Here is a 10,893-nt window from a genome sequence, read left to right as displayed (position 1 = left end):
ATAAATCTCACACGGAAAATATTTAAGCAACATCTTCTTAAAGGAGAAGATATGATGGCTCATTTGGAATCCATGACCAGAATTTTCCAGGAGCTGCATGAAAAGGAACTTGTTTTCTCGGAACTACAGCAAGTTTATATAATTTTTTCTTCTTTGGACGACAGTTATGACGACTATGTTACTTCACTGGAGGTTTTGACCAGAGATGACCTCACATTGGCTGGCGTAACCAGTAGGTTATTGGAAGAATCCAGAAGAAGACAAGAAAGGGATCAGTTGAGAGTAAACCAACCAAAAGAAGACAAAATGTATTCAACTGCCTATGTTGTAAAACGATGTTTTGCTTGTGGGGCTAAAGGGCATTTAGCTAAGTATTGTAAGAATAAGAAAATGTCTGTTAGGGATAAGAATAGACCCAAGAAACCCAGTATTGGAGGTGCCTGCTATATTCTAAGCATAGTAGACCATTACTCTAGATATGGATTGTGTTATCTTATGAAAACGAAAAGTGAAACATTCCAGCATATAACTAACTGGCTGAGGTTTGTTGAAAGGAAACAGAAGTATAAAGTAATGTGCTTAGTAACAGATAATGGTACAGAATTCACTAACCAAAGGTTAGAGAAGTTTTTGCAAGAGGTAGGAATACAGCATAAACATAGACCACAACGCAACACTTATGTTGAGAGAAGGGGTCAAACATTACAAGCCATGACTAGAACAATGTTGGCAGATGCTGGTTTGCCTGAAACTTTATGGGGTGAGGCTGTTGTGTGTGCTAACCATGTGTTAAACAACATGGTACATTCAACTACTGGTGAAATACCATTTACATTATGGCGTGGGAGGAAACCAAATCTTAGTTACTTACACACATTTGGAGCCCCAGCTTGGGTGCATATTCCATCTACTGTGAGAAGGAAGGAACAACAAAGAGCCAGAAAAATGTTTTTCGTAGGCTATGATTCAAACCATAGGTCTTTTAGATTTTGGGCACAGGGAACTACTAGTGTTTACTGTAGTGCAAATGCAAAATTTCTAGAGCACAAAGGATGGGAGAAACTTGAGCATGCAGGTTATAGACAGGATGACAATACTGTTAGCATTGAGCATCAAATGAGTAACGATACTCCTGATGAGGATATAGAGAATATAGATTCTTCTATTAAGGTTGAAGAAGAGGAGGTAGTTTTAGGGGAGGATGAAATTGAATCACCTGCAATGAGTCCTGTATTGCCTAGGAGATCCAGTAGAGAAAGACATCCACCTGATAGGTATAAAGCAACGGTTGTTTGTCAGGTTAATATAGAATCTTCAAGTTATGAGGATATTAGGATGTATCCTGAAAAAGAACAGAATGCTTGGAAGGAGGCAATGAGTAGAGAAATCAACTCATTAACTAAATTGGGTGTTTATGAGGATGTTAAATTACCACCTGGAGAAAAATTGATTGGTTGTCGATGGGTGTTTAAAGTAAAGAAAGGAATAGATGGGCAGTAACCCATAAAGCTCGCCTTGTAGCTCAAGGTTTCGCTCAAACAGAGAAAGATTTCGATGAGGTGTTTGCTCCGAGTTTAAGAGCTAGCACGTTAAGAAGTATGCCAGTGTGGGCGGCAAAGAATAAGTATATTATTAATCATATAGATGTGGAGACGGCGTACTTGCATGCTCCATTAAGACATACTATTTATATGAGGAAGACGTTAGGAGTGAAAACAAACGATCAAACTGATTGTTGGAAATTAAATAAAAGCCTTTATGGTTTAAAACAATCAGGGTTTGAATGGAACCAGTGAATAGTGAAAGAGCTGAATAATATTGGTTTTCAGGAAGGTGTAGCAGACAAATGTCTCTTTAAGAGAGAGAATAATGGTGTAGTATCATTTTTGCTATTGTTCACAGACGATATAGCAATTGTAACTAAAACTGACAAGGAAGCAATGGATATTGTTAGACAGTTACAAGAGAAATTCAAAATTAGAAATTTAGGACATATTAGACATTATTTAGGTCTTGATATTGTTCAAACAGCTAGAGGGTATAAACTGTCACAAGCTAGCAAGATTAGTCAGATGTTGAAACGCTATAGCATGGAGCTATGTAAGCCAGCTAAAACGCCTATGGCACAGGATTTTCAACATGAAGAAATCCAAAGTCCTGGATTTAGTAAGGAGATCTATCAATTGCTGATAGGGAGTCTATCGTATCTTAGCAATTGGTCGAGACCTGATATTTCATATAGCGTAAACCAATTAGCAAGGTATAATGCAGAACCAACAGATAGGCATTGGCAGGCTGCAAAGCGGATATTGAGATATTTAAAGATGACAATGCATTATGCATTATATTTAGAACCTAACCGTGATCTTACACTGAGCGCATATGCTGATGCTAGTTTCACTACTGATTTGACCACCAGAAAGTTTACATCAGGTATTGCGATAATGTTAGGTAATTGTTTAATAGGATGGAAGTCAATAAGGCAGAAGCATATTAGTTTATCCACTATGGAAGCAGAATTTTCATGCTTGTCACTAGTATGTACTGATTTAATTTACTACAAACAATTAATGATTGATGTAGGATTAAAGGTAGATTATCCTATTGTAATTTATGAGGATAACCAAGTTGTTATAAAAATGGCAACAAATTTAGCAGTTAAGACAAGATCGAAATATACTGATATTCGTTATTTGAACGTTCGTCAGAGTATTCAAAGTAATATGGTTCAGTTAGAATATTGAAAACAATGTTGCTGATAATTTCACCAAAGCGTAGGGTGCAATTAAACATAAAATATGTTGCGAAAGCTATGGCTTGAGAATTTGAACAGGTATATATTAGCCTGTCCAAAGGGGAGAATGTTAGGATATGGTGTAAACCTAACAAGTTGTCCAGGCAATATATGTGTTCTATCACTTTAAATGTATTCTGTAACTTCGGACTGATTTGAATGGCTAAAGACTTGGATTGACTAAAGACTATGCAATTGTTTTTCACTACCAAGTAAAAGCTTTGTTAAACCAGTTTGTATGTATTGTATTCATTGCTCTCAGTACCGTTTCTTTGTGCACTTACTCTGCTGGTTGGTAACACAACAATATCCTTAACAGGCATAGCATGGTTTGGTAGGTGTGGCAGAGGAAGGATACTGTAAAATCTCCATTCCCTCCCCAATTCAGGGGAAAGTTACTGCAAAATCCCCATTTCCTCCTGATCAGCTGGGACTCGAGAAGCAGAGAATAGATGAGGCAGGGCCAGTCAGAGGTGGTATTTACCAGTTCTCCGAACTACTCAAAATTTCCACTACTGGTTCTCCAGAACTGGTCAGAACCTGCTGAAACCCACCTCTGATCTCCCCTATTTCCTGTTCTGTGTGTTCCAGCAAAATTTCTGACTTTTTATTACCCTTTAGTGACTTAACACATATTTTTAAACACCTCAATTAATTCCTCACACATCCAAGACTCCATATTGCCAATTTAAGAAATTAACACTTTTGAATTATATCACATTTAATTAAAATTTACAATTTAATTAAAATTTACAGTCCATATAGTCTCTTTTTGTTTTCAAATAATGTCCAATTCAAGTATTTATCCAGTCCATTCTAAGTTAAAGATTTGTTATCTTCCACAGTTGTTGAGAATTGAAACCAAGCAATGTAGAAAGACGAATACTCCTTAAAAGTTCCCCGTTTCCAAATTATCTTTTAGTAGTCAAGTTCACAGCTGTACTTTCTATTCTATCTTCCAACAAATATTGCAGTACTCTCTTTCCGCCAGCAGATGTCTCTCTCAAATCCACAATATTCTCGAACCAACTAAATGTCAAAGCTGTCAAAAATATTTTAAATCCACATAAAAAATACTTTTCCTTGGATTTTCTTTTATTATTTTTAGTTTCTCCAAATCCAATTATAGATACGAAAACTTTCTTGGGCTTTAATATTCTAGCTTCCTCTTTGTTCTTCTCCCTCCATAGAATTTCCCAAGTGCCAATTAGCCGCTCATTTCAGCTCTGGGACACCTTTTAATGTTCCAATTCAAAATTTTCTTTTACCTGTGAGTTGGCCAATCACTCACCCGGTACCAGCACTCCATTCAAACACCGCTCCTGCACAAAGATTTAGTCCAGTTGCCCCAGCTTCAGAGTGGTCATTTTACAATGGCTGCCACCCCTGCTGCCAGTCTGAAGAGCTGCCTCTGACCTTTCGAGGACAGACCTTGCCTGTTCCTCTTCGTCGTCCGAGACTCCTCTCCTTTCAAACCATCCCTACAGGACAGTTCCGGTCCGAAGACCCCCCGACAATGGTTTGTCCGGCTGGATTTTCATGGAGCTTGTCAGAGCCCGCTATTTTTTCAGCCAGTGTTGCCGCGACGCTTCCAGTTTCAGCAGTACTAATACTTCAGATGTATTCATATATTCATATTCCTATCCAGGATTGTATTAGCTTTTTTGCCTGCTGCTGGCTCATATTCAAGCGATCATCCACTAGGACTCCAAGGTTCCTCTCACAGTTACTGTTTTGAGTCAGGTCTTGCCTAATCTGTACCTTTGATTTCTCCTGCCTAAATGTAAAGCTTTGCTTTTCTCCACATTGAAATTCATTTTGTTGGATAGGGCCCATTGTTCAAGTTTGTCAAGATCTTTTTAGATCCTGAGTTTGTCCTCTGGTGTACTGGTTATTCCTGCTAGCGTCATCTGCAAATTTGATGAGTTCCCCTTTTATTCCTTCATCTAAGTCATTGATAAAGATATTGAAGAGTACTGGGCCTAAGACGGAGCTTTGTGGTACCTCACTGCTTACTTCTCTCCATGTGGATGTAGTACCATTAAGGATTATTCATTGAGTACAGTTTGTTAGTCAGCTACAAATTGATCTGGTGGTGATGTTGTCTATTCCACATTTTTCTAGCTTATCAAAAAGTAGATTGTGGTCCACTTTGTCAAATACCGTACTGAAATCCAAGTATACTATGTCCACAGCATTTCGCTGGTCTACTAATTTAGTGACTTTATCAAAGAATGAAATAAGATTGGTTTGCATTATCTGTTTTTAACAAACTTGTGCTGGCTACTAGTTATAATTTTATTTGCTTCTAGTTGTTCGCAGATCTGTTTTTTGATTATCTTTTCCAGGATCTTCCCAGATATTGATGTTAGACTAATTAGTCTGTGGTTTCCTGGGTCTGTTCCTCCCCCCCATTTTTTTGGGGGGGGGGAGATGGGAACCACATCAGCACTTTTCCAATCCTCAGGTACTTCCCCTGTGCTCCAGGATTTTTGAAAGACATGGTACAGTGGTTCTGAGATAACATCTGCCAGCTCCTTTAGAAATCTGGGATGTAATCTGTCAGGTCCCAGTGATTTATATTCATCAAGGTCAGACAGGTGTTCTCTTGCCATTTTTTTGCCTATTTTAATTTTTATTTCTAGTTGTCTTTTACAGTAGTTTTTTCGGTACGTTGGGCTATAATTTCTTTTTATATGAAGACTGATGCAAAGAATGAGTTAAGCAGCTGTTTTCTCCCTACTGCCAGTTACTTCCTTGCCATCTTCTCTCTTTAGTGGACTTACTGTTTGTTTCCTTAACTTTTTTCTTGTTATAAATATGTTGAAACTTTTTCAATTATCTTTGACTTTTGTAGCAAGCCTTAGTTCACTCCGAGTCTTTGCTTTCCTGACTTCCTCTTTGCATGTTCTGGCTATCTGCTGATAATCAGCCCTAGTTACATGTCCCTCTTTCCATTTTCTGTGCTTGTCCTTTTTGTCTTTCAGTTTGTCAGAGAGATCTTTGTGCAGCCATGCTGGTTTCTTATTGAATTTCTTGTTTTTCTTTTTCAGTGGTATTGTGCTGGAATGGGCTTTTATGATCACATTTTTCAGTTTCCCAGCTTCTTGAGGTTTTTTTTTCTCTTTAGGATTTTCATCCATGGACTCTTTCCTAGGGTCTCTCCAAGTTTGTTAAAATCAGCTCTTTTAAAGTTTAAAACACTGGTTTGATTATTTTCTATTGCTTGTGTTATATTGAATTCCAGTATGATGTGGTCACTTTCACTCAAAGTTCCAGCAATTTCAACTCCATCACTTCTTAGTAAGAATTAGGTCCAGTATAGCTTTACTTCTAATTCCCTTCTCTACCTTTTGGATGATAAAGGTGTCAGTTAGATTGGTTAGAAATGTTTGATCTCCCACTCGCTGCAGAGTTGGTCTCCCAGTTGATATCTGGATAGTTAAAGTCTCCCATTACTACTGTGGTATACTTCCTACATACATTTGTTAACTGGTTGGCAAAGAGTTCATCTATTTCTTCTGATTGGGCCATCAAAAGAAATAGATGAACCCCTCACTGGGCCATCTCACAAAAATGTCAACATATCCAATGTTCCATTAGCCAATTTTGCAGGAAAAATACAATAGTCTATTAATAGATTTTAGAATATATTTATTTTAATCCTCTCTTATATTTTCAAACACAACTAAAATAGAACCTTATTATGTTTTCTTTCTTTTAATTTGAGTTAAAATGTAATAAGAAGGATACTGCTTAGATCTCTTTCGGAATTTTTAAAGTTGCTGAATAACTTTTCATGTAGAATTCATAGTGTTTAAATCAGAAGCTGCAAGCCTCCATCTACAACCAAAACAAGGCCTGTTACATAAGGAGTTTCTAAAAGGAATGCAATACTTTGGGCAACTTCCTGTGGCTGACCAAATCTTCTAAGAGGAATTGTTTTTTTCAGCTCTTCTTCTTTCAAATGGGCTGTCATATCTGTATGAATGAAGCCTAAAAAAAGAAGAGGGAGGAGTTTATGAAATAAAATTCTCCTGGCATTAGTGTTATATGACTTCAAAATGCATATATCACAGCTGGACAACTATGAGTCATTTCAAGAAAAATAATTGCATTGAAGTTAAAAAGGCAGTTGTACACAGATCTGACGGAGGTTTACATACTTCCTACTTTACTACATACTGCAAACACACTCTTAAAACTAATTGAAATATTTTATACATGGTATAGACACAAAAACACACATACATTATCATAGAAGGATAATTCATATTCATAGTCTTAATGTTTATTTGCATGCCCATTCAGCAGTCTGACAGTTCTTAGTAGGACTTGCTCCAAATAAAGTATATGCAGAATTGCAATTTTAGCGAAGTATAATGAAGAGACATGCACATTTAATAAAATCAGCAGAGATTATGATTGAGAAATATATTTTTCTCTTGGGATGTAAACCTGGAAGTTTTACTCAGAATCTGTACACTGTGTGCACAATTATTAGGCAAGTGAGTATTTTGACTCACTATGCATAATTTTATGCACATTTTCCACCTCCATGCTATATAAACTTGAATCCTCAGGTAATGTGTATTTGTGTAATGAGGGAGGGTGTGGCCCAAGATCAACACCCTATATCAAGGTGTGCATAATTATTAGGCAGTTTCTTTTCCTCAGGCAAAATGGGCTTAAAAAGAGATTTAACTGACTCTGAAAAGTTAAAAATTGTAGAAAGTCTTTCAGAGGGATGCAGCACTCTTGAAATTGCTAAGATATTGGGGCATGATCACAGAACCATCACACATTTTGTTGCAAATAGTCAACAGGGTCACAAGAAACGTGTTGAGAAAAAAAGACACAAATTAACTGTCAAAGATTTGAGAAGAATCAAGTATGAAGCTACCAGGAACCCATTATCCTCAAGTGCTGTCATATTCCAGAACTGCAACTATCTGGAGTGCCCAGAAGTACAAGGTATTCAGTGTTCAGAGACATGGCCCAGGTAAGGAAGGCTGAAACTCGACCATCACTGAACAAGACACATAAGTTGAAACGGTAAGACTGGGCCAAGAAATATCTGAAGACAGATTTTTCAAAGATTTTATGGACTGATGAGATGAGAGTAACTCTTGACAGACGAGATGATTGGGCCCGTAGCTACATCAGTAATGGTCACAGAGCTCTACTTCGACACTGACGCCAGCAAGGTAGGGTAATAGTATGAGCTGGTATTATGAAATATGAGCTAGTTGGACCTTTTGGGGTTGAAGATGGGACTCAAAATCAACCTACTGCCAGTTTTTAGAAGACACTGTGGTACAGGAAAAAGTCTGCATCTTTTAAGAAGACCATGATTTTTATGCAGGACAATGCTCCAACACATACATCAAAGTATTCCACTGTATGACTAGCCAGTTTTTCATTTTCAATTTTTTTTAAATACACATGGAAAAAGAAACTGATACTATTGTGATCTGTAGAACACGTTCCATGTATACACTTATGTCCATAGAATACCCAAACTATATATGTACCAAATGTAAATTAATCAAGTTACTAGAAGAAAAAGTAAAGAGTCTAGAGGAAACTCTAACCACTCTGAAATTCAACCTACAAAATGAGAAACCTCAAATCTTGCAAGATGAATATGCCCAAATTGAACATAATAATGAGCAAACAACTTCTAAAAGAATTGATCCTTAGTGGAAGAAGACCTATTGGAAACATGTCACTCATAGAAAAAAACACAAACTTTGTATACAATCCCTGTACAACCCAACCCACTTTGATGCAGCCCCACTGGTGCTAAGCAATCAATTTCATGGACTCTCCCTAAAAGAAAACATGCAGACACATTGAGAATAAGTATCATTAAGTGTCCCTAAAAAAGTAGCACCATCAAATGCTTCTGTGATAGATAGAAAAATACCCCAAACCTCCCTAAGAAAAAAAGGGCGAGTGTTGGTGATAGGAGATTCAATTCTCAACCTAACCAAAATGAGAGAACTAGTTGGTGCCACGGCGGGAATGGCTGAAAATAGTGGAGCTCCGCCGAGCTCCATGAAAATCAGCTGGTATCTGCTTGCCGGGAGACCCTACGGGGTCAAAGCCACCCTGGAGGGCTGGGGAAGGAAGGAAAGGTGCTTTGTCAACCATGAGGAAACTGCAATTTCCTTGTTAGGTCCGAAGAAAGCTCTACCAAACAGCTTTTTGACGATGGACATTTTTGGCAAGTCACAAGCTGTGACAACTGGGACAATAATTGTGCTGAAGCGGTTTGTGGACAGAGCATTGAAACTGGGTGAGACAACTTCCAACTTTTATTCTAGAGATCTAACCCAATGGTGAAATGTAAAATCTGTTACTACCGGTGGGCGTGGCTTGGTGGGGGGTAATGTGACTGGATGGGCATGGCCAGCTTTCTTTTTTCTTTTTACTTTTAAAAGCATTTTTTCTACATCATCTTTGGCCAAAGAGGTTGTTAAAAAATGCTTTTAAAAGGCTCTGCCATCAGGCAACTCAACTGGGATCATCAGAGCCTTTTAAAAGCATTTTTTTTTACAACCTCTTCAGCCAAAGAGGTTGTAGAAAACATGCTTTTAAAAGGCTCTGACGATCCCAACTGAGCCGCGTAATCATCAGAGGCTTTTTTTTTACTTTTAAAAACATTTTTTCAGCAAAAATGCTTTTAAAAGTAAAAACAAGCTTCTGATGATCGCGTGGCTCAGCTGGGCATGGGGGGGGCAGGGATTTTTGCTACCGGTTCTCCAAACCACCCGCCGCTATTGCTACCGGATCGGGAAATCCGGTCCGAACCGGGAGCATTTCACCCCTGATCTAACCTAAGTAAAAGAATTTTAAAAAATAATCTCCAAACATTAAGAAAGCAGCGACTGGATACATAGACAAAGATTAAAGACTCAGAAGTGAAGCTTTAAAACATAAAAAGCCTGGAAAAGTTTTTTTCCGGGGGGGAAGGAATGAGTACAAATTGGGAAATAGTATTATATACACTGAGGTATAAAAGAATCTATTATAGCTACAATGTGTATATTAAGATTAGTCGGAAGACAAAGATTATGTATATTGGATTGTATTATTAATATTAGCATTGAGTAAAAAATATATTGACCCAGTCAGTACACTGTTCACAAAATATGTATGGTTGTTAAAGGAAAATTACAAATAAAACATATATTAAACAAAAAGAACCTAACCAAAATAATACAACCCACAGATTATCAACCTTTTCTACTACTACACATAGGGACAAATGACACAAAAACCAATATTGAGTGATTACGAGCAGCTAGGCAAGAAAGTCAAGGATTTAGGTGCACAAGTAGTTTTTTCATCTGTACTGCCAATGAAAGGACAACATCCGGTAAGAGTACAAAGAATTTAGAAGTGAATCACTGGTTAAAGGGTTGGTGTTGCCAAAAAAACTTTGGATTCCTGGATCATGGTCTGTACTATCTCCATGATGGGCTTTTGGCAAGGGATGGGCCGCACCTCACAAGGACTGGGAATAATGTTTTCGGAAAACGACTGGCTCAACTTATCAGGAAAGCTTTAAACTAAAATTGAGGGGGGAGAGTGGCAAATCTTTAGGATCTCCAGGACCTAATTCCAAGCAAAAAACCCCAGAAAGGAAGTCAAATAATGAAGTAAAGAGGGATGGGAAGGAAGACAAACTCAAACACCAAATAGGAGACATAGGAAGCATATCCAGAGTCAAACATAAAGATCTCAAGTGCCTATATACAAATGCACAAAGTCTGGGGAACAAACAGGGTGAACTTGAACTATTAATACATGTGATATAGTTGATATAGTTGGAATAACAGAAATTTGGTGGGATGAAACCTGTGACTGGAACATACTGATAGAAGGCTATAAATTGTTCAAAAAAACCCAGACCCCATAAAAGGTGGAATTGCACTGTATGTAAAGGACCACTATATTGCTACAGAAATGCATGAAACCAAAGATGAAAACCTACTAGAATGCATATGGATCATTATAAAAGAAAAAAAGAATGACATTGCCATAGGTGTATACTATAGGCCACCCAATCAAGCAGAAAAAATAGATGTCCT

General features: G+C 37.6%; 1 protein-coding gene across 4 annotated transcripts in view; it reads right to left on the bottom strand.

Moving 5' to 3' along the window:
* Nucleotides 1-6,431: 6,431 nt before the first annotated feature.
* The window catches only part of CBR4 (carbonyl reductase 4), a 63,240-nt gene continuing 58,778 nt past the window's right edge, over nt 6,432-10,893 (bottom strand). For all 4 annotated transcript variants that reach the window (XM_087875159.1, XM_034442679.3, XM_034442678.3 and 1 more), the window contains exon 6: nt 6,432-6,790. In XM_087875159.1, coding sequence (XP_087731285.1) covers nt 6,612-6,790 — 179 coding nt within the window. In that variant the 3' untranslated portion in view covers nt 6,432-6,611. The remainder of the gene's footprint in view (nt 6,791-10,893) is intronic.

The sequence above is a fragment of the Pantherophis guttatus genome, chromosome 8, assembly GCF_059756535.1.
Source record: "Pantherophis guttatus breed Tessera chromosome 8, ASM5975653v1, whole genome shotgun sequence".
Lineage (NCBI taxonomy): Eukaryota > Metazoa > Chordata > Lepidosauria > Squamata > Colubridae > Pantherophis > Pantherophis guttatus.
The sequence above is the reverse complement of the archived record's forward strand: the minus strand, read 5'-3'. Positions and strand labels throughout refer to the sequence as shown.